This window comes from Cynara cardunculus (assembly GCF_001531365.2).
Source record: "Cynara cardunculus var. scolymus isolate 2C chromosome LG 2, CcrdV1, whole genome shotgun sequence".
NCBI lineage: Eukaryota > Viridiplantae > Streptophyta > Magnoliopsida > Asterales > Asteraceae > Cynara > Cynara cardunculus.
The window spans coordinates 4,273,309-4,296,560 of record NC_037529.1 but is presented as its reverse complement, the minus strand read 5'-3'; the positions used below and the strand labels follow the sequence as shown (position 1 = coordinate 4,296,560).

General features: G+C 36.1%; 3 protein-coding genes across 4 annotated transcripts; all 3 read right to left on the bottom strand.

Annotated features, from left to right (window-relative positions):
• Positions 1-1,450: 1,450 nt before the first annotated feature.
• On the bottom strand, positions 1,451-9,276 carry LOC112507148 (surfeit locus protein 1-like). 2 transcript variants are annotated; one of them, XM_025111586.1, is made up of 7 exons: positions 9,178-9,276; positions 8,677-8,955; positions 8,299-8,393; positions 5,228-5,466; positions 2,201-2,372; positions 1,803-2,086; positions 1,451-1,694 (listed from the first exon to the last, which is right to left on the bottom strand). In XM_025111586.1, exons 2-7 carry the CDS (start codon positions 8,873-8,875, stop codon positions 1,625-1,627), a joined length of 1,059 nt encoding a protein of 352 aa, XP_024967354.1. In that variant the 5' UTR covers positions 8,876-8,955; positions 9,178-9,276; the 3' UTR covers positions 1,451-1,624. The 2 variants fall into 2 exon arrangements, with proteins under 2 accessions (XP_024967354.1, XP_024967355.1); XM_025111587.1 differs by lacking the exons at positions 8,299-8,393; positions 9,178-9,276 and having other exon boundaries at positions 8,677-8,810.
• A 2,518-nt stretch (positions 9,277-11,794) lies between these two features.
• On the bottom strand, positions 11,795-15,064 carry LOC112506540 (RHOMBOID-like protein 1). Its single transcript, XM_025110660.1, has 6 exons — positions 14,664-15,064; positions 13,642-13,805; positions 13,081-13,244; positions 12,734-12,996; positions 12,165-12,291; positions 11,795-12,038 (listed from the first exon to the last, which is right to left on the bottom strand). Exons 1-6 carry the CDS (start codon positions 15,008-15,010, stop codon positions 11,916-11,918), a joined length of 1,188 nt encoding a protein of 395 aa, XP_024966428.1. The 5' UTR covers positions 15,011-15,064; the 3' UTR covers positions 11,795-11,915.
• Positions 15,065-17,535: 2,471 nt separating this feature from the next.
• LOC112508081 (beta-glucuronosyltransferase GlcAT14A) lies at positions 17,536-22,138 on the bottom strand. The gene is made up of 4 exons (XM_025112860.1): positions 21,311-22,138; positions 21,132-21,207; positions 20,647-20,762; positions 17,536-18,118 (listed from the first exon to the last, which is right to left on the bottom strand). The coding sequence occupies exons 1-4, from the start codon at positions 21,816-21,818 to the stop codon at positions 17,601-17,603; spliced, it is 1,218 nt and encodes a 405-aa protein (XP_024968628.1). The 5' UTR covers positions 21,819-22,138; the 3' UTR covers positions 17,536-17,600.
• Between the last annotated feature and the right edge of the window lie 1,114 nt (positions 22,139-23,252).

Here is a 23,252-nt window from a genome sequence, read left to right as displayed (position 1 = left end):
TAATTAATATCATGTTAGAACTCAAAGATTATCTTAATTATATTTTATATTTTCTATATTTAAAATGGATGTTTATCTGTCAATTAGTTGCACGAATTTAAAAATTGAGCTTTAATAAGTTGTACTTGCGCAAAATTACTTGTAATCTTGAATTTTAAGTAATATGCATCAATAAATAGTACTTCATGCATAAAAATGGTTTTTAAGAGTTTTTATCAAATGTTTTATAATATAGTATAGATATACGGTAATTTTTTGCACCCTATTGCATAACACGAGTACACAATTTGTTAATACATAAGTATGTGTGTTGAACATATACATATGCAGGCGAAGGATCGTGTGAAAAAGAGAGTTAATATAACAAGTATAAGAAGTGATCTGAACGCTTGATCACCTTTAATCTTAAACTCATGAATCACGCTTGATACGGGAACTTATCTATTGCATCTCATCCTAATGTGCATCGAAGGATATAGATCCTTCTTATGCTTCTCACTTTTAACTCTCAATTTCACCGGAACCCACCCTACATATGCATACATACATGAACATATACAATCAATATGCATGCATACTTACATCTACGCATACATATACATGAACGTAGAGATGCAAAAAACCGGGATTTGCGGTTCCCGGTCCTATGCCACTATCACGTATACAATCCTTATCGCGACTTGGGCCGGACCTTAACCAGTACTCGAGGCAAATTCCTTGCGTGTGTTAACACATGTGACTATGAAGTACATATATAACAAAAGTAATTGTTAATTTCAATAAAAAAAATATCATTTGATTTAAATTGCATAAAATTCCACCTATAGGAAAAGCATCGAACACTTGTCGCCTCTTACTCGGCAAGACATGTTTTTATCCAATCAGACATGATGGACTTGCCATTTTACTAACAGAGAATCTTACTTGATTAAGAGCTTACTGGATAAGAGACACTTATACGATACTACTTTGATGACCGAGAATCGTACCCAATACGGTGAGGGCAGTGGTGATTTTTACCAGGTAAACACTTACTAGTTTCTGTTGTTTAACAGCCCTTCAATCTCTAACAGGGGTTTTCTTCATTTCACACTTCATATATTTCTGCTAATAATTTTTTACAAGGATATAGAATCCTAGTAAATATTTGACTGCTGACAACATTACACAGAACAACATCATAACTGCCTAAGCATTCTCATATACCACATTATCCCCACACTTATGTAGGACAGAATAATGAATTCAATTACATATAATCGGGATCAGGATCGGGGTCAGTTTCTAATTCAGTATTGAATCTAAATCTAAGTGAAATCTGTCGACTGCAGGACTTGTAGCTATATTTATTCTGATGGGAAGACGGAACCCTTTTGTCGGTTTCAATGCAGATAAAAGAAGGGGAAGCGAAGACAGAATCGAACACACACAAATACGAAAAACGAGCCTTGATGCTAGCCCACGGGGGAAATGCAAGTGTACGTGTTTGTTAAAAAAACTCCAACACCAATTCTAGTGCCATATAGAGCCATGATGATAAATAGTCAGCATGACAAACGAATAGGTAAAGAACTGAAGTTACCTCCATTATCACAAAAAGAAACTGTGGCCACCAACAAAAATATTATCTCATTTTCTTCTTAGGCTGAAGTCTCTTGAAGGCCATAAATGTAACTGCTGCCGATAAAGAATACCTGCATCAAACACAAACCAACCATTAGAGGATATAAGCATGCATACTCATACATAGTTTCATATGTGTGTGTGTGTGTATATATATATATATTGTTTCATGAGCGTACCAAGTGAGTGTATAGTTGAGATGATCCTGCGGCATTACTGAACTGCGAATCAATGCATTATTATCTTTTGGAATTGGGTATGGATTACTGGGGTTCACGTTTTCATTCACTGCTTCAATGTATATGGTGTTCTCAGGAAGCCCACAAGTACGAGCAATTGCGCCAACATCAATGTAGAACCATTGAAATGAAGTCGGGTCATTTGCTGGTACAAAAATGCTTGGTTTCTCACTTCCACGAATAACTCCTACAATTTCGTCCAGCATTATCTCGGGAATCTGGCCCTGTATGTGATAAATAGTTTTGAAGAAATTAAAACTTAGTTATCATCTATTTACCATACATGCATATATGTATCTATATTAAGCAAGAGGAAGAGAGAGGAAAGACAACGGCACCTTCTCAGTAGTGTTAGGCTTCTTAGACCAAATTCTCCACCAAGAGCTGCTCTCATGGATAGCAGTAGATTCCACATTTGGAGGATGTCCATCCTCTTGCACAACTTTTAGCGACTTGTCTCTCCAACTTCGCGGGACCCATCCTCTGTTGACTATAATTGGCATCTGCAAGCTGCAAAAGGTTTCAAGTTTGTAACAAGAAATTGTCATGAAAATAATTCCATTGCAAAAGCAAGGGTGTTTCTTCATCTCCACATTTTGGTGTATTTCCGTTCATGTCTCAAGGCCTTCAAAAATGAAAAGAAGATTGAGATTGCAAGCCCATGCCTTGACGAATGTAAAAGTGATGAGTCAAACCAGATGAGATTAGGTTTTGTTGAGTTGCTTGATGTATACCCCCAAAACACCCACAATACAACTTAGGATTTCCAAATGTTGCAACAGAAAGAGTGTGTGGACTTTTCTGTGGATTCGAAAGAGAGATGGTGAAGGGGAGCATGAACAGTACAAGAGGATAAACAGAAGACAGGTGGAAGGGACCATAATGCTTAGGCATGGTTTTGTTATTTAGATTATTTGTATGGAAATTATCCTTTCATGTAATTTTCCAACCAAAAAAGAGAAGAAAAGGGTAATCCTAAGTGAATAGAATGCCTGCTCGTACAATAGGGAACTGTATAACATATTTTGCACCGTCCATGGGAGTTGTTTATCAAATTCTACTTCTGCACTGTCAAATTCAAGTAATAGAGCTGGGAAAGAGGTGCTCTGTGAGACGCTAGATGCTAGACTGATATATATCACACTATTGGCCGTGAAAAGGAGATCTAATTGGGAAATAAAAGTAATCTCCAGCCGACGACTTGCAACAGGTTAAGCAAGGGGGAACAATCGACCAACCATGAGTGCTTCATGGCCATCTGAGTGCCAAGGTAAGACTATTTTCCTTCCATGGTTGTTTCTAAATTCGTATCTATATTACAGTTTATTTTAGTTTATCTTGGATGGGGTTAAAGTTTAGGTCAATGAGGTCGGTTACGGTGTGTTTGGTGAAAGTTTGGTTTTAAGCATTTCTTCATGTTTTAAAAATCATAGTCGAAAGTTTTCATTGTTATGAGTTGAATTTCAGCATCCTTAAACTCTTGTTTTGAGTATTTGAACTTTCTCCATTCTTGGGTAAATCTTCCATCTTGATTTTTGGATGTTAGATTTATTGAGGCTAATAGTGGGAATCACTATTTTGCCACAAGGGTGTTGCCTGATTGGTTTGAGCTTGGGCTCAAAAGGTCAAAAGTGCCTGGAGGTACTAGATTCAAATCCAAGAAGGAATAAAAATCCCCTTGTGGCCACGGAGGTTCAAATGTGGTGACTCCGGGCTACCCGCAATTGCAAAGTAGGTGGTCACCCTGAGATTAGTCGGCTCGCATAGCGAGTTGGATATCCAGGTTAATAAAAAAATGTATAACCGTGATCCAGGTGAGTTTTCTTACAAACCTTTGAATTGAAATGCCTACATTATAAAATGATTTTGTTTATGAAAGAATGTGTTTTGTGGTATGAGTATTTGAGAATGGCACGAAGTGGTTCATCATTGTTGTATCTGTTAATGTGGAGTTGGGTCGGTTTGACCTACATGTATGTAACGGAGCAGTATATATATTGGTGTGGTGTATGTGATGGAGTGGTGTATGTGACGGAGCGGTGTATATAATTGAGATGTCGAGCCAGTTGGGCCAACGATGTATTACGAGGATGTTAAGGTGGCACATCAATCTTATACATAGTTGACTTACATCATTTGGAAGTTATTATCTGTTTAATATTTTCATAGGAAAAGTCCAAAAAAAACCCAATAAACTTTCTCATTTTGAATAGTTAGTCCCTAAACTATTTTTTTTGAATGAAAAAACCATTAAACTTTCTAATTCTGCATGATTAAGTCCTTGAACTATTTTTTTAATGAAAAACCCATTAAACTTTCACATTTTGAATGATTTAAGACCCTGAATTTTTTTTTAAAATAAATAAACCATCAAACTTTTACTAGTCAATTCATGTAACTTTCTTTGAGTTAAAAGGATGTATGTAACTAATTTTTAGAAGTGCGGTGGTTTATTTATTAAAAAAATGTTCAGGAACTTGATCAATCAAAATGAAAAGGTTTAATGGTTTTTTCATTCAAAAAGAGAAAGTTTAATGGTTTTTTTCATTCAAAACTATAGTTGAGGAATAAACCATTCAAAATGAAAAAGTTTGTTGGGTTTTTTTTTTAACTTTTCCCTATTTTCATAGACTAATACCTATTTGATTTTATACGATGTTGTACTAACAGGGATTTCCTCACTAGACCTTATGGTCTAACCCTTATTTTGTTTTAAAAAATGTGCATTTCAAGGCAGACACATCCAGAAGGTAAAGGGAAGGGAAAATTTTGATACTTGGCGACTAAAATGTTTACTTGATGTTTATATGCGGGACTGGAGTTTTTGTCTGAAGTTTGCTTGTTAGAAAATGTTATGGAACTACGTGTACAAGTTATGTAAACAAAAAATTTGTAGTAACTTCTACTAGCTTTAACTGTTGTGTCAACTTTTGGACCAATGTATAATATCTCTGTGAGTTGTTATATGTAAAATATGTGAGTTATGTGTTATGTTTTGGCGGGATGTTACAGTTGGTTGTGTTTACAGAAGCATCTGATATGAAGACTGAGATATATAGTGGGGATAGAGAGAACACAAAGGCTCAGAGAGGAAGCCTATGGGCGTGGGGCTCAAGTCTCATAAGATGCATAACTAACATATTAACCATCCAAGAGATAGAGACCATTTGATGATGAGAAAACAGAGTGGAAGATTATAAATACACACATGTTATATATAACAAGTTAGATATTTTCTGCTTTTCAGATTATTATGTTCTTTTACTCCTTTTTAAAGTTTTAACACACTAGTAAAAATAATGTTTCTAAGAAATAGCAAATATACTTTAAATACAGGTATACCATTCAAGTAACACTGAACTAACCTTTCCGGACTGCTCGGTAGCGGCATAAGGGGAGTAATGAGGTAATATCCGTTTTCAGTCACTCCTGATATACTTCTAGAACGTGGACCAACATAGATGGATTTTGCCTCATCAAAAACTCCTTTGCAGACCACCCTCCTGAACTCCAGAGAGTTCAAATTTTCACCTGAAGGAGTGATGTAGTTACAGTTAATAGGTTCCATTTCCAATCTACTCTGTTTGTACTCCAGCATTTTCACCTACACAATCAACACTTCGGTTAATCGTCTAACGATGTATTGTCGTCATATGAGAAGGAACAATTAGGTAAACACGAATGCAAAGTAAACGAATTGAAAGCAATCAAATCATACAAGAGAATACATGCATTCATTCATAGCCACAGAGGTAGAGAAGAGTGTAGATAGAAATGAAAATTTACATGTTAATAGGTGTCTTGGCCATTATTGGCTAAAATTTGGGGGCTGTAGTAAACTAATGTAGGGCATTATTTTATTCTTTTTCCTTTGTCCCAAATGTTCGGTTTTATGGTCTTTCTGTGTACCTTAGTTCTTTTCTGGCCAGGCCTGCCCTTTCGAGCTCATTATCATAAGGTTTCAGGATTGTTATGCTGTTACTGGAACTATCCTTCTTAGTGAAATAACGAGAAGAGAGGTGCTTGTAATAGTATGTCATGTCTTGACGCATGTTTTAATGAGATTGTTTGAATGGTAGTCAAACTATCTACAATGCCCCTCAATAAGGACAAAACAGAGGAATCATCTGGACTAAAATCAAGGAGAATGATATTTGTATATATCAATGACACGAAAAGAAGTAAAACTCGATTAAGCTGGTTTCTCTATTTCACATGATGGGGGAAGATAAAAGAAGGATAAAAGGAAGATAAAAGAATAACAAGAAAAAGCCTTGTCCAAAAGAGAGACATTGCTTTTATTCCAGACAACCCAAAAGGCAAATTGCCAGATCTATATCAGGAAAAAAGGAGTCAGGTTCTAAATCACCTTTTTACCCAGCTAATGGATATGATCATACAGACCAACTGATTGCCAAAGGATATGTTTATACTAATCAACTGGTTTTGCAATCAACACTCTCTGACACAAATTTGGCATAACTTGACTGGAAACTGGCACAAACCACTCCCTTGCGTTTCAAAAGCACTTCCATGTCATATGTTGTCCCTCTCTCAAATTTTTACAAACATTTTTTTTTAAATAAAACGCACTTCATTTTAAACAGTGAAGTAAAATCACTGTTCAGTAAATCACTACCACCACATTCATGAGCCACAATCACCCTACAATCAGCCAATCCTAGGTTTAGAAGCGTTTTCATGCCATGATATGTCCCTCTTCCAAGTTACAACAATTCTTGCATAAAACAGATCAAGTGGACGAAGTTCAGTATACCAAAAACGACCACACTGATACGCCACCATCAACCTACAGTTATTAATTTAATCAAGAGGGCGCCCCTATTCACCAACCCCACCTCCGCCATGTATCCACAAACATGCACAACCGATCTGGTCACCAACATCAGACAGTGATATACAATAACAACCAAGGTTTGGGTTTGTAATATACAAGAATATGTTGGAAAGCAGGAGGAATCCTGCTACCTAATAGTTACAACTATTGCAAGACATCTCGAAATGTCACGTTAATGAACACTTCTTTATAACTATGCATATAAGTGATATGTTCATTGGCTAAGAAGTTGTCTTATGCTTGAGACAAATCAAGAACTTTTTTATAATCATCCACTAACTTCTCAAGCTTTAAAAAATAGCAACGAGCTTACAACGTTTGATCTACTGTCCCCCAATTCACACACATTTCTACCCTTTAAGGCTTCTATGCTTCTTATGGTGACTTGCCAGATAGCTTCGAGCAAGTAGATAGGAGTCTACGGTTATAGAAGTCAAACCAACTTTTGTACAAAACTTCTGCTCACAAAAAGGGTACTAAAGGGGAGAAAGAGGAATACTTCTCCTTTGAGAACAAAGAGATTGTTTCTATATTCAATCAAAATTCAAGATTTGTAACCACCATGCTACAAATTCAAAAGGCACTTATTGAATCGTACCTACAACATTTTATGTATTTATCAGCATTTTCTAGAAATTTCACAAATGTTGTACAACTTTTTTAAGTTACATGCAGTCCATTAGACCTTTAAGTCATAGTAAACCTCTTCTATTAAGGTGTGAATACTGTTGGAATTTGGATCAGGGGCTATGTTCACTAACTGAATAGGTTTATCCATACATGCAATGTAAAGAGCTAACTGAAGTAGAAAAAATACCTTTTCATGTCTACTGAAGATTTGCCAAATACCTACTCCAAAGTGATAAATATTCCATTTCATGACTTATCATGTTAATTTATTTCCACACATATTATGGAGCTTAGAAGATTTTATATTACATGGTGACTATTCCATTAACTTTGAGGATGTCTATCTAAAATTAAAATTGTTATGCAAATTTCCTACACATGCTTCCTATTAATATATATATAACAAGACGTATACTTGTACTTTACTGTCTTCTATACATGATCTAGATTCAAATTTGGCATGCATTAGTTACAAATATAACAGCACATTTACCTATTTGTAGGCATAAATTTCTACGCTTTTTCTCAATATTTTATAGGAAGTTTACAAAAGTTATACCATTTGAAGTTGAGGCGAAGGATCATGTGAGAAGGAGTAAGGTGAGAAGCGTAAGAAGGGATCTGGACCCTTTATCAACTTTAATCTCAACCCCACCCATAAATTGCACTTGATACGGGATTGATCCGGTGCATCCCAGTGCATCTCATCTCGGTGCATCTCATCCTAATGTGCATCCAAGAGTGGAGATCCCTTCCTACACTTTCTCACCTTAACTCTCCTTATCACCGGAACCCAGCCCAGTTGAGTTGAGTTGAAATGTAGTTAATTTGCCATAAAATATCAGTATGCCTATTCTCTAAGGGTATTAACACTTGGGCAAGGTTCACCAAGTGAATATGTTTAGCAAGACATATAGTGTAAAGATCTTAATCAAAGTTGCATATAACCTTTTCTTGTCTTCTGATGATCTGCCAAGTTCCAAGTCCAAAAGTGATAGCTCCTGGAACAAAAAGCAGGAACCTTGTCCATCCTCTTAGCTTCTCTGATAGATGATGAATGTTTAAATCAAGGCCCTTTTTAGAAGTTCCCAATAGCTTTTAACTGATAAATAATCAAAGCATAAAATAACACCAACAAATTCACGTTCTCTACAAAAAAAGAGTCGAGCAATGCCAAAATAAGATCGACAACTCCACTAATTTTCAAAATTTCAAACTAATATTGACTAAGCATTGTTCAATTAACAGATCACAAAAACTTCTTACTAATTGCCAAAAAAAATAGAGAAATTTTAATGAAATTATACAAGCATACAAGAGGTGAACCTTGAGGTCGAGATGACGATGTTGGCTGTGGCTGTGGCGGTGGGGGTGGGGTTGGAAGTGGAGGTTGGATTTCAGAGACAGCAACGGTGGAGGAGTATGAGTAGGATAAGGAAGAAGATAGTTGTCCTGGGACCCACCTCAATAAAGAAGCTCGATCGATTGTTCTTGCTTTTAGGAAGCTTTTGGAAAGGGAAGCCATTTGAATAATGAGAAACTTGACATCTATTGGGAGGCTTTATCCTCACCTAATTAGGTTAGCATACTGAAGCTTGATTGCAACTGGACAATTAAGAGAGAAGAAAGATGTCAGAAACCCAAAAACACAAAAAGCCAACACAAAACCAAAAATTAGAATCTAAACGAGACGGAATATCTTGTGATCTGAAGCATGATTTTGCGCAATAACAGAGTAGCAATTCAGGGATATAAACATAACCAGATAGCAGATCATATACAGAAACCATGTTCAAATTACTGAAAGTAAGAAGAAATTTGGCAAACCTGAATCAGCAGAGAGCGAGGAGAATTGGAGATTTTAGGATTTAACGAGACGGAAATCTGGGTGGCTAGCTAGGGTTTATGACATTCAACGTGAGTGACATTAACCAAAAATACTCTCTTTTTGCATATTTACTTGCCAAAAAAAGAAAATTCATTCGAAATTAATTGTTTGTTTTATAGTTTTGAATGATTAATTCTTTGAATTATTTTTTTAAATAAAAAATTATTAATTTGTTTTTACTTTTAATAATTAAGTTTTTAAATAAATCATCCAACATACATTTTTAATTGGCTGCGAAGATTTTAAAATACAAAACAAATCTAAATCAGTTTTACCATTTTTAAACTCTAACCAATTAAACTCTTCGCAAACAACGGTATCGTTTCCCCTCACCATTCATTGTTACTTCAACATTGTTTGTTCTCTATATCGCTTAAGACGTTGTTGGTCCTGTCATCGATCTCCCTCTTTTTAATATATTTTTTATTCATCAAAAGAAGGAGAAATTAAAAGAGAAGCGATTATATGTAGCTTTTTTAGGATAAAATAATGTAATTAACCAATTTTTTAAAAGTTTGATGCTTTAATTTCTTGAAAAAATGTTCAGAAACTTAATCATTCAAAATGAAAAAATTGATGATTTTTTCATACAAGAAAATAGTTTATTGAGTTTTTTTTCCTTTATTTTACGATTAAATAAATAGCATCTAGAGTGAATTATGGACTTGGTCCATGTGATTTGATATATTTTTTTTATTAGGGTCCCTGTGATATGTCTATTTGTGAATTTAGTTCATGTGGTATTCAATTTGTTTTAGTAATGATCCCTCTTTCTAACATTTCTGTTAACTCCGTTAAATCAAGAGTCATTCTAGCCTTTTGTCTATTCTTTTATCTTTTTCTTACAAAAAAAGTAAGAACAATATTTTTATACACACACAAATACACAAATATATATATATATATATAGGCAAATGATCATGTGTGAGAAGGAGAGTTAAGGCGAGAAGCGTAAGAAGGGAACCCTTTATCATCTTTAGGAGGCGTTTGGTTTTCAGATTCTGGTGGAATTTGAATGTTGAATTTCATTGACCAAATTTTATTCCCTCGTTTGGTTCATTTTTTTTTTCTTCATGAAATGAATATTCAAAATCATACAAATTCCACAAATAAAGGAATTTAACATTTCTTAGCAACTACATAGTATTTTGATGGAATGAAATTATCTATATTCATAATACCAAATTTGTTCTTAACCCAATATATCTTAATCTCATAAAACCCAATATGACCATCATCGATGACCTCTGACCACCGTCGATCTGAATCACTGTCGAACACCACTGCCAATTACCATCAATCTGAACCACGACCAACCATCACCGGTCTGAATCACCGTTGATCTGAACCACCGCCGACCACTACCGATCTAAAACATCATCGGTCTGAACCATTGTCGTTCTGAACCACTATTGATCACCACCAATTTGAACCACTGTTGATCACCACCAATCTGAACCACTGTCGACCATCGCCATCTGAACCACCATGGACCACCATCAATCTGAACCACCGCCAACTACTACTGATCTGAATCACCGTTAGGCACCGCCGATTTGAACAACCACTGATCTGAACCACTGCCGACTACCACCGATCTAAATCATCGCCGGACATCGCCGATTTGAACAACCACCGATCTGAATTGCCGCCGCCACCGCTGACCACCTCCATTTGAATCTTCGCGAACCACCATCGATCGGAACCACTGCCGACCACCGCCATCTGAACCACCGTTGACCACCGTCGATTCAATAAYGTCGYTTGRCTTATGGTTATATTTGAGTTGTGTATTTTATATTGTTTTACATATTAAATAATTATTTTATTAAAGTATTTTTAGTTTTTAAAAAAAATAAAATTTTCAAAAAAAGGCATTTTTCATTCCAATTCCAAAGCCACATTTTGTGAATCAAACAGACAGATTTTAATTCCTTAACATATTTCATTTCAATGTCTGCCAACCAAACATGTGGTCAAACCTGACAACATTTCATTCAAATTCCTTTAACATATTCCATTCCATCAAAAAACATTATGCGAACCAAACACCACCAAAAATGGATTTTGATTGTTGTTTGGTTGACAAAAATTTAAATTTAACCTCTCAAACAAAAAAACTGGAATTTGAATGTTTGGTTGGTAGTAATAAATTCGAAACTGAAATGAAATACTAATAAATGACGAAAATATCCTTTTATTACATAGTGACATGGTGGTGGGTGGGGTTGGGTGGATGTTGTGACAATGACATTAGTATTTTCCAATTTCACTAATTCTTTGATCTCAGTCASATTTCTAACTTGATAAACATGGTGACTGCTGACTGAGTCAACCTGATCGACAGCTAGTAAACAACCCCTTAATCAAATTGTTTATTTTATTATCTGCCTTAATTTGACAATTCGTACCAACTAATTTAATTAATCTAATAAAACGAAATGACGYATATTTCTACTAAATTCGTTTGAAACTTTCGACACGGGAATTGTTCCACTTTCACGTCCGTTATCTCTTTAAATAAAAAGTTRCATATTTTTTAAATAACACGAAAAATTTATAATTTTGAACCAAACCGTTACAATAAATAAATGCATAGATCGTGTGTTTACAGCAAAAAAAAAAATGGAGGAATCATATATTATACATATAGATGGTGCAATGAAATGGTAGCGGCTCATCGACAAAGTTGACTACAAAGACTTCGTAACTGAGACGAGTTTGGATCCGTCAACAAATACGTACTGTTTTTATTGCTGTTGGAGCACGTTAACGTAAACTGGTTCCCCGTTTGCTCAGACTGCCACGACATCACATCATTCAATTAGTAACCCAAACCAGATCAACGAGATCAGTATATTCCACCTGGATTCAATTATTAACAGAACACAAACAAACGTAAAATAATATGGCTGGAGAGACTAACCACGCAGGTCACAGGATCCGTGTTGCAGCTCCACCTTGAAGTGGGTACACAACTCATGTAATGGCACCACGAACAATGATCATTTAAGTCGACTCCACGCAGAAGCGAAACAAGCCCAGCAATCAACCTGCACCATTTATACCCCTTTTTAATTCCAAATACTAGTCTTGTGGTAGTTTTAGTTCTTGTCCTACTTTTCATATCGTATTTATGCCAGTCTTACTTTTTTCCTGCTTTTACGTCAGTCTTAGGGAGTGCTAACTTAATGAGCTTAATCGGACTCGCAACTTATTCAGTCAGCTATACCTACTTGGTAGTGGCTTAATGACATAGAAAGTAGGGGGAGCTTTATGCAGAAAGTCAAAAAATTTCCAAACCCACGCCTCCCAATTAAGAAACACACTCCTTCCATCTATGAAAAGAACTTCGAATYTATAYGGAYAGATTAATCCACACATACAACTTTATCCAGGACTTRATGGAAAACCAACCAAACAACCCCTTGCTAAGTTTCAGCCATAATGCAAGTATATTAAACTATATGAAGGAGTACATAAATAGTTACATACCCAGCCACCACAACGATGAGTGAAACAATCCACAGGACTCGCTGATATGTCTTGTATTTAGGCTTAGTTCCAGACCTAGAATAAACAGAAGGTGTGGTGTATCTTTGGCTAACCCATCCAAATTGTGGACGCATCAAAAACACAAAACCAAGAAGAAAACCAGAAGAGAAACCGCCAAGATGAGCAAAATTATCCACATGTGGCAGAATCCCCACAGCCAGATTGATGACAATAATGATCACAAGGGTCACTAATGCTGCCAACTGAACAACATAATCACTGTCAGAAAAACACTCGGGTTCATCGTCCAAAAGCAGAAATAGAACATTTTCATTAAGTAGTAGTACCTTATTAGCATATATAGTCCAATTTGTTATGAGTTCTGAGAGCATTGCACCCAGTAACCCAAAAACTGCACCAGAAGCACCAACTGATATATTCGACTGAAGGAAAAGAGCAGATAACAAACTACCACCAAAYCCAGAGATCACATAAAGCAATCCAATGCGTACTGCAAACAAACAAGCGACACAAGTAAGCATGCTACAATTTGCTGTGTTATCTTGCCTCTTTTGCTCTCAATTTCATGCATAAGAGAGCATTTTGCTTAGATTTTGAGTCCTAAATTATAGATTTATAACTTGGGAAAGTTTCATCTCTCCGGGTTTCAAGATAGGTCCAAAATCATCCTGGTATTTGTGGCAAAATTTTGGGGAAACAGTCAAGAACAGACTACAGAAATGCACCCGAAGCATGTAATACAGGGATTCAAGAATACCCTGTTTCCCAGGTTAAATCTTGTACAGTTTTGCTTTTTATAATATTTACACCCAACTAATTTACATCTAAGTAGTGATTCATGCACATTGATATTGTAATAACTCGAAAGTTATAGTCAATGTACTTACTGAACCCAAATTCTTGCTCGAGTCGAATGCCAATAACTAAGAGACTCAACATGTTTGCCAATAAATGCAGAAGTCCACCATGCAACCAAATGCAAGTAATTAAGCGCCACCCCTGGTGACCATCAACCACTCTCTCCACATCCAAAGCCCCCATCTTCTCTAGCCTAAGAAAGAGATTCACAAGTGTCAAATTGCTTCAAGAACCAAAATAGATTACAAAGCTATTCATTTAATGAAGTTMCTAAACAAATAATATAAGCTCCCATATCTTGAAAGCTACCTTCTTTAATCTTTCAYCAGTCAAGCGTTTACATATAAAATACAAAGCCATTTGTCTGATGAAGTTACTAAACGARGAATATATCACAAACCCCATTTGGGAAAACTTATTTTTTACAGTGCCTACATATAACTTCCGTGTAAAGATGGTTGTCTACGATAAATTGCTTCAAGAATCAAGCAGAAAAGGAGATCAGCATTCAGCAATCTCATTTTCTCTTATGATAACAGTACTACTTTCAGGCTTTGAAACTTCAAATGAGGCCCCAGATGTAAATCCATAATAGAAGGCAGCATGGAAGTAAGGACCACAATGATGGTATGGAAACAGAAACACAGAAACAAACACATCAAGAGGCCCCACTCTATTTGTYTATACTTAGAAAAGCAATATAAGCCAACTATAGTCTTCTGGTACCCCAGTAATCAATGCTGATGACGTTATCCTAACCTGCATTTCAAGATTTTGAATCCCATTTGTCAAATGTTTCCCTTTCCATCTAAAGACTTCTGTTACTAAAACCATCTACAGATTCAAGAGGTTTCTAACAGGGAACACCCATRATCCAAGATCCYCTTAATTTTTTCTTGATTTTTCTTYTTTGTTACACGAAGAACAGGATGTGTTCAGGCAAAATCCTATAAATTACAGAWAMATATTTTACAAATAAGTTTAAAAATGGATCATCAATTAGGATCAGTGAATGATTGTGATATTAGAAAGGGAGATTAAGAGATTTTACGTCGAAGAAGAAGGTCCAAGAAGGGGGTTTTCTTTGAACGGCTGAAAGGATAACCTCTTCAAGAAGGTAGCGACGCAAGAAACCGAATTTTTGGGGCAATCGTTGACATACATAGTGATTATAAACAACACAGTATCCGCTATAACAAAACTAGGAATCAACCATGGCAACCATTTCTTAAAATGCTTAATCTCTCGATAAGGAGAAGGGGTTTGACTTTGATTTCCGGCAGTAGTCCCCCGGAGCAGAGGTGTCGGCGACGATTCAACTTCAACCGGATGGATGACACCGAGACCGCGTCTGGAGTGGACCTTGATTTGGATGTCCGGCCGGAGGGTTTCCGCCATCTCGCCGGAAAATGTGTTTGGATTCRAGAAATGGGAGAGTTTGCTGAAACGAAGACTCTCTTGTGAAGAGAGGAGGGGTAGGAATTTGATAAAAGAACAAAATTAAATTTCCATTAAACCCCCTTAATGTTTGAGGATCTGTCTTAACTAGTCCCCATATATGCCTTGCATCAATTATCACCGCTGTTCTTAAAGATTCACTACATCARCCGCCATGGTGCGCGTGACTCAAGACTTRTGTTTGACGCCACATTAAGCCTGTAGCATGCCATGGGCTAACCCAGTTTTTGTAATGCGACATTTGGTTTTTTTACTCGTTCTTAATATTCTTACTTATTAGTTTTTGATATGTAACATAATTTAGATTGGTTAATATTATAAGGGAATTGATCCAGTGTATCTTGTTRTACCTCGTTAATATTGACATTCAATTAAGATTGATTCAATGATARAGATCTCTTCTTATATTTCTCACCGAACCCAACTCATATTATATATGATAGAGAGGCAGRATGGACCCAGAAWTTTTTTCAAGCGGTARYATTATTTRATTATAAGAAACAAATAAAGTGATATTTTTCATAAAATCATCATTGGTATGGTGGTTGGTTCATTGTTTTTCATATGTGAAATCCTATGTTCAAATCTTTTATTGTAATTTTTTTTCRAAACATAATAAATCTGAAATTAAAAGTTAAAAACTAAGAAAATGGTACTAGCAAAATTCAAACCCGGGTCTAAGGTAGTAAAAACCCCTTATAAACCAACTATACCAAGAAAAACTTGTATCCTCGTTGTAGTTTCAAAATTTATACGATGACGCACAACAAATTTATACGATGACAYTTTTCACGACCTTATAACTTTTACACCACGACTAGATGAATGAAACGATGGCACGTGCCACCGTGCGCTCTTCTCTAGGTCCATCCATGTACAKAGATTTTCCGTCATAAGTCACGTCTTGTAAGACATCTTGTCCTCAACATGACTCTTAAGATTTGAGACTCATCACTACATCACGTTTCACACCATTTAGAACYTTCATAGTCACGCTTTGTAAAAATTGAAACAAGAAAACAAAGAGCAAGCGTTATAGAATGTAAAGGGGTGTTTTATAAAAACATGTGAAGATGGAGGGGTAAAATGGAATGTATAGAAAAAAGGAGGGGGTAGGGGGACAAAGACAAAAAAACGTGCAGAGATGGAGCATTCTTAGTCAACTAAACCGGGTCACCAAATCCACACTGCTTTTTGGGTCGACGGACCGGCTGGTGGATACAGCTTAACCAACCAACCCCTTTTTATTATTATTATTATTATTATTATTATTATTATCATTATTATTATGCACATGATTGAATAAATCCATTTAATTAATAATTAATAATTACATAATAAAATATTAAATTAAATTGGGTAAAAGTAAAACCACCGYCACCGCCGTGGTCACCGCCGCCGCCACTATCATTCCCGTGGTCGCAACTCGCAACCACCTCCTTTTGTTCTCCCGTTTTCATTTTATATCTTACTTTCAATTTAATTGACCAAAATAGGTATCTCAATTGCTGAATGGTTTGGTACAAAATGATTAAATGGTAATTGTATAGTGCAAAATRAAATATAATTGTTTGATAATCATTTACAATGAAATTAGGACGCTGAATGGTTGACGGAAGCCCATGATACAAAATCATTCAGAGGGTTTTAAAACCATTAAGAGACGGACTTTTTTTTGAAAAATAAAATTCAACTCTTAACGATTCAGAGACTGTCTCTTAATGGAACTATTAAGACGTAAACAAACAGATTCATTCATGACATTTTATAAGTTGTTAAAGTGCTACTTATGAAATGATGACATTAAAATGTCAGTTGCTAAAGTCCTACTTGCAACATCCACATTTTGCAAGCAACACTTTTACAACCTGCTAAACTAAACTGATAGTTCATGAATACTAAATTCATTAAAAGCTAATTTAGCAAGTTGTTAAAATGCTACTAACGAAATAATGACATGGAAGTGTCTCTTACGCACTTGCTAAAGTGCTACTTGTCATTAAGGGTGTTAACATGCCGAGTTTTTAACGAGCTATTCAAGCTTTGAGTTCATTTATTTCGAGCTCGAGTTTAATAAATGTCGAGCTTGTATAGATCTCGAACACACACCAAAGCTTGTTTATCTTAACGAGTCGAGCTCCATAACGTCATTGTTTGACTTGGCTCGTTCAAGAACTCGAATAAATTATTCAAGTCATGACAAGCCGAGCCACTCGAGCATACATTTTTGTTAAAAAGTTATTCGAGCTCGATCCTAATAAAAAAAATTCAAGCCGAGCTCGATTAACATGCAACTAGACTTGACTCAATAACACCCCCTGCTTGGCACATCAACATCTCGCAAGTATCAATTTAAGAACTGATACTTTATGAATATTAAATTCTTAAAAAATAGATTTAACAAATTGCTAAAGTACTACTTGTGAAATCTTAACTATTTTGAGCAATTAAGTAGAAAACAGCTGTAAAAAACCCTCTTAAAGAGTAAAAATAACAATTATAAGCGATTTATTCATCATCGAACACAAAATCATTTACATTGGTGTCTACTGAAATTTGGTTTAGATGTTAACTTCGTTAGCAACGTTCTCAGCCTCCGAGCCCCCGGTCCGGGCCTCAAAACACCGAACCCGTCGATATGCAAACTCGAGCACATTTTATCCCTGCTGCCGCTCTTGGAACACCAACCCCCATGGGTGAAATGGCTCGGATGTCGTTTGAGTAGTTCACGGTCAATCTTATTAAGAACCGAATTCTTGTGCTTGAATTTTCTTGCAAACGGTCGACTGCTTAGAACCATTTTTCGGTAGTCCCGGGGACCGAGCAACCTCGGGTGCTGTTTTGGAGGTGTGTCCCAGGTGATGTAATGGAGATCGTGGTTGACCGTGGTGTTCTTGTAGTCCTTTGAGTTGCATATAACAGTTTGAAAGTATCCTTCGGGGGACGAAACAAAATTCGTGTAGTAAAGCAGGAGAGTCCGTGGCAAGTTTTCCCAACCGATTATGCAGTATTCTGCAAAAGATCTCGATAATATAGTCCATGCCGAGCCTGCATTACGCAAGAAACAAAATGTCAAAATGGTTTAACATGTACATACATCTGACCCCACCTAGACCCGGTTTTCGAACGGGATATACCGAGTTTGTTTGGTATGATTTGGTTTTTGAATTTTAATAGTTCGCTTGCACGAAAGAAAAAGAAAACCCGACAGAAAATGAGAAGGAAAAAACCAAACAAATGAACCCAATATATCACACACAAACAACTCCCAACAAGGCTTGGACCTTTAGGGATTCTTCTCAAAGGTCATCGGTTCGAGTCCAAGGCCACCGGGGATTTTCGTGGCTTTTCTCCAGTGCCATGGGATTAGTCGAGGTGCGTGCAAGCTGGCCCAGACACCCATAGTTAACAATATATATATATATATATATATATATATATATAATGCAAATCAAATGCAACCTTTTCAAATGTTGTAACCAATGCAACCGAATGAAATTTAATCCTAACCATAGATCGTCCCCTTTCAAGGAGTATTTTTGTTTTTAATTTTTTAAAAATGTAACCGTCTTATCCCCAACCGTTAGTTGTTTAATTGTGTGATGTAGATGAAGTTGTATTGGTTGCAACATTTACGAAGGTTGCATTTGATGATCCCTCTCTCGATATATATATAAAAAAAAGAAGTAGGGTGTAGTGGTCCCCCAAACTACATAAAATCTGACTTTGATAAGCAAGATTTTCAAGCATGTTTAAACAGGAAATTGTGCAAGTTACATGAAAACCTTCTAAGAATCCTTTTTTTTTTATTAACAATGGGTTTTGGTGCCAGCTTACAGGCACCAACTAGTCCCCCTGTCGACCACGAATGACCTGGAGTAATCGCAGATGAACCTCCATGGCCACAAGGACTTTGGCAGCACTTAGATTCGAACCCGGGGAAGATGAGATTTCCACTTAACCAGTGTGCGCCACAACCCAAGTCGTTATCAGAATCCTTGATAAAAGTTAGGTTAGTTCTAAAACTCAATTCAACTCTCCAAGATTTGTGGATGAGATCCATAAAATAAAAATAGCACCCCTCCAATCCTCAGGGAAAGAGAAAGAACCAGACTTTAAAACTAGAAGAATTGAAAGATTCGGGAAACCCTACACGACAAAATGTTTTCGCTCGCCCACACATGGAGGCGTTAGCATTTTCAAAAGAACATGATCTCAGATAGGAAATCTTGGAGGCACCGGATTATGGTAGTTGATTAACATGTAGGATTCCAGTTGGGGAAGGGGGTTAGGAGGGTAGAGGATAGGAAAGGGTCTAAATACATCTTACCCCCATACGGGTACGTTGGTTATGATCTCCATGACCTTCTAACAACTTTAGTGCATTCTTGTATGTGAACGTGGCATTCTTGTACACTCCCACGTACAAGAATGCCACTTTCATATACAAGAATGCACTAAGCTTGTAACAAGGTTATTGAGCACAACAGTCCTTCCCCNAAAAGTATATGGTGGCACCAGAACAAGAACAGTGGTACCCTTTAGAGGTCTATGCCACCGTAACTATCCATGTGCCCCCCCCCTCCCCCTCCCCCTCCCTCTGCCCTACCTGTGGTTGGGATGTATTGAGTTTGTTTAGTTTGCTTTTTTACTTATTAATCAGAGACAGACCTAGAGATTTTCTATGGTCGCGGCACCATTTGCATATAAAAACCGAGGCTATAGATATTTTTTACAAAATATCTTTGGTTCGTTGGTTAGTTCTTGTTTTTGTATGTGAAGTCTTGTGTTGGTCTTTTATTTTTATTTTTTTCTAGAAGCATAATAAACCTGAAAATTAAAGCTAAAAACCAAGAAAATGATACAAGTGGAATTCGAAGGCGCACCACACCCTAAAGGGGAGCAAAGACCGTGTACAAACTAGCTCTACCAAGAGAAACTTATGTTATTATTGTAGTTTCAAGGAATATACAGTTGCATCCAACAAAATAATACATTGGCACCTTTCACAACCCTAATTTTTTACATTACAATAGAGGAACGAAGAAGTGGCCTATGCCACTGTATGCACCATAGTGGGTCTGCCCCAGTTACGATACACATGATGACACTCAAATGTTGGTTCAAACTTAGAATGTTCATAGTTAATTTTTCCACTGGAATGACCCAAGTTGTACAATCCTCCCTTTATAACACAAGAAAAGTGTGATGACTTGTTTTTATCTATCTTTGTCTGGAGGGCAAGAAGGGTAAGAAAAATTGGGGCTTTTCTCTTTGAAATCAGATTTGTATGACATCATATATGGTGCTTTTCCAGAAGTTCACATGATATGTTATAAAAGTTATCACATACTGTTAGAAAACATGATGTTAGATGGCCCCCACATGGATTGTCACACCAAATTAGAACAGTGGAACCCTTTACAACTTTCATTGCATGATGTACAAATCATAATTCAAGATTTGCACCCCCATTCTTGAATTGGAGTTGGGATTTAAAACCCAAGAAGAAATTGAATCCATTTGATCAGATAAAGATTTCAGACTTGAATGGAAGAAGATGAAAGGAAAGAAACCTGTATACAACTTGAAAGCAGTGGGAAGACTTCTTTGCTTGATTACCCACCAAATATCCGATTTATTTGAACTGTAAAGACCAGGATCAATCATTATCGGCTTCCCTCTCTTGTTCCTGCAAAAGAAATTTCACCTTCCCTTTCATGCATTGATCTAAATAACTCACTGGGTTGTACTAAAATTGCAGATTTTGAATCTTTTCTGCAGATCAATAGAATGTTCATGCACAATCAACAAATGGGTAATCTAGAATTTGGTCAAAAAATTAGTTCTTGAAAACTAAAAATGATAAAAAAATCGACCTTTCCTTTCATTCATTGATCTGAATAACTCATTGGGTTTTGCCCATTTTGATTCTTTTCTGCAGATTAATAGAATGCTTATGTACAATCAACAAATGGGTAATGTAGAATTTGGTCAAGAAATTAGTTCTTGAAAACTAAAACTGTAAAATTCAAATTGATATGGGAATTAATCATCTTACATTTTCCATCCCAATCGACTGCTATGCTGTATGAAATTGAGATTTCTTGGCAGGGACGAGAAGGCAGATATCAGATCTGAAAAACGAAATCACAGGTGATTCAAATTTACAGAATCGAGAAGCATTCTTCCCAATCAAATCGAATATAATTCCAAAAACAAATTAAGTACTCACCGTACCATCTTGAGTGACCAAAGGGTAATCAGAAGCACTGAGGTTAATGAACCAATCCCATTTCGCATCAATCCTCAAAAGCATAGCCATGGCATGTAGAGTGGTTGCAAGCATTGTTGGTCCTCTATACGTCACTCGATTAGGTTTTCCCACAACCAAAACATTCCCAACAATTTGAAAAACAGGATCATCCCTAACGAATCTAGCAATCTCCCCATGTTCATCTTCCGTAGCTTCACGTTCCAAATGAATCAGATAAAAATTCGCCGGATGGTAGAGTGCTTGAACCGTTCGTTTCACCTTAGCGGCATCCCCTTTTGAAGCAGAGATCAAGTAAGCAAAAGAAACTGGATATGGCCGACTGTCATTGATTGATTTGGGGATAATCAGAGTTGTGGTTGATGATTGATTCAGTATCTTCATATCGAATGAAGTTAAGTGGGTGGATATGTAGAGCATTGTGAAGATAACCGATGTCAAAATGAAGGAGATTAAGAAAAACTTCAAACCCATTTCGGTTTTGGGATTGAAGGAGATCAAGATCGATGATACCCAATAAAGAATGACTGATTACAAGGAGGAAGAATGTGAATGGGTGTGGTTGGAGGGTTTGAGTGCAGATGAATTTTGTGGGTTCCTTCTGGTTGAAGGAGGAGATGTTAAAGAAGTAGTCACCATCGAAGGTCAGTGGTGTAACCCTTTCTTGATTTAGTTAAGGATGCACCGATTTTGTTTAAGGCTATATTTGACAACTATCATGTTTGAAATTGGTCATGTAATTCCACTTAATATGGGTATCAATTTTAGCAATTTAATTGATGTTGATTTTACTTCGTTTTTCTTATCGTATTACATATATAAATTTAAGGGTCGTTTACCAAACATTTATCCGGATAAAACGCTTACCAGGTCATATTACCTTGTCGGATAAATACGGCAAGGACCAAGAATCTTACCTGGTAAGARCGAGACAAGTACCAAGAGTCTTACCCGGTAAGTGATGATGACGACTCTTACCACGGTAAGCGCTTACCGGGTAATTGATGCATGCAATACTGTTTTCGTGGACTAAAATCTTACTCGGTAAGTAAATGCTAGTATTAATTTTACTGGTAAGCACTTACCGGGTACGTGTTTGGCAACGGCCCCTTGATTGGTACATTTAATTTATTAGTTTTTGTAATTTTTATGTATTGAATATTAGATATTGTAATTTCTAACTATTTCGTTTTAACATTTAAATGTTTGTAAATTTTATATTTTGCAACTAAAAACCATTAAACATCACATATGTTAGCAGAAAACTCAATGTCACTCAAAATCTAAACAGAAATGACATGTTTTTATATATGTAATTTGAAGTTGATATAAAACCAGTATCAACCAAAATAAGTTGGTATGAGTTCAGTTGACTGATACATAACATATAATTTCACTTATCAATTATAATTTATCAGTACATGTTAAATAAAAAAACTTGATACCATACCAAGTCCGCCCCTATGTAAAAGAGTCGATGAAATATATAATGTCTTTAAAGGCTTTGCCGGCGTAGTTGCGTTTATAAAGCATTCGTATGAAACTCTCTGGATATATAATAAAAAGCGTACATCAAGTTGTTTGAGCATTTTCCAAAACCGTAAACCGCATTATATAAACCTCAAACCGCAAAAAAAATTGCACTGCAAAATGCGGTACAGTGCGGTTTATGGTGTTTGTACCTATCACACTTTAAACCTACAATCCAATGATTATAAGTTTGCAAATACATTATAATATCAACAATAACGTGACTGTAGTCTAAAAAAATAAAGAGTTTCAATACATTTGATTCTTAAATACATACGACATAATTAAAAATAGTCGAAAAGCTTTGAAACGTAAATAAATGCTTGAAAATAAGTTTTTTTTTCCGAACAATTATGTTAGTAGTCATACTCAAAATAA

What these genes read in the sequence shown, in the direction of transcription:
- LOC112507148 (XM_025111586.1), bottom strand. Translation starts at nt 8,875, where the DNA reads ATGGCTTCCCTTTCCAAAAGCTTCCTAAAAGCAAGAACAATCGATCGA. An exon ending in TCATCAGAAGACAAGAAAAG is followed by an intron (nt 5,467 to 8,298) that starts GTTATATGCAAC and finishes TTGATTGTGTAG; the next exon opens with GTGAAAATGCTGGAGTACAA. An exon ending in CTACCGAGCAGTCCGGAAAG is followed by an intron (nt 2,373 to 5,227) that starts GTTAGTTCAGTG and finishes AACCTTTTGCAG; the next exon opens with CTTGCAGATGCCAATTATAG.
- LOC112508081 (XM_025112860.1), bottom strand. Translation starts at nt 21,818, where the DNA reads ATGGGTTTGAAGTTTTTCTTAATCTCCTTCATTTTGACATCGGTTATC. An exon ending in CCCTTTGGTCACTCAAGATG is followed by an intron (nt 21,208 to 21,310) that starts GTACGGTGAGTA and finishes TTCGTTTTTCAG; the next exon opens with ATCTGATATCTGCCTTCTCG. An exon ending in AGTCGATTGGGATGGAAAAT is followed by an intron (nt 20,763 to 21,131) that starts GTAAGATGATTA and finishes TTTCTTTTGCAG; the next exon opens with GAACAAGAGAGGGAAGCCGA.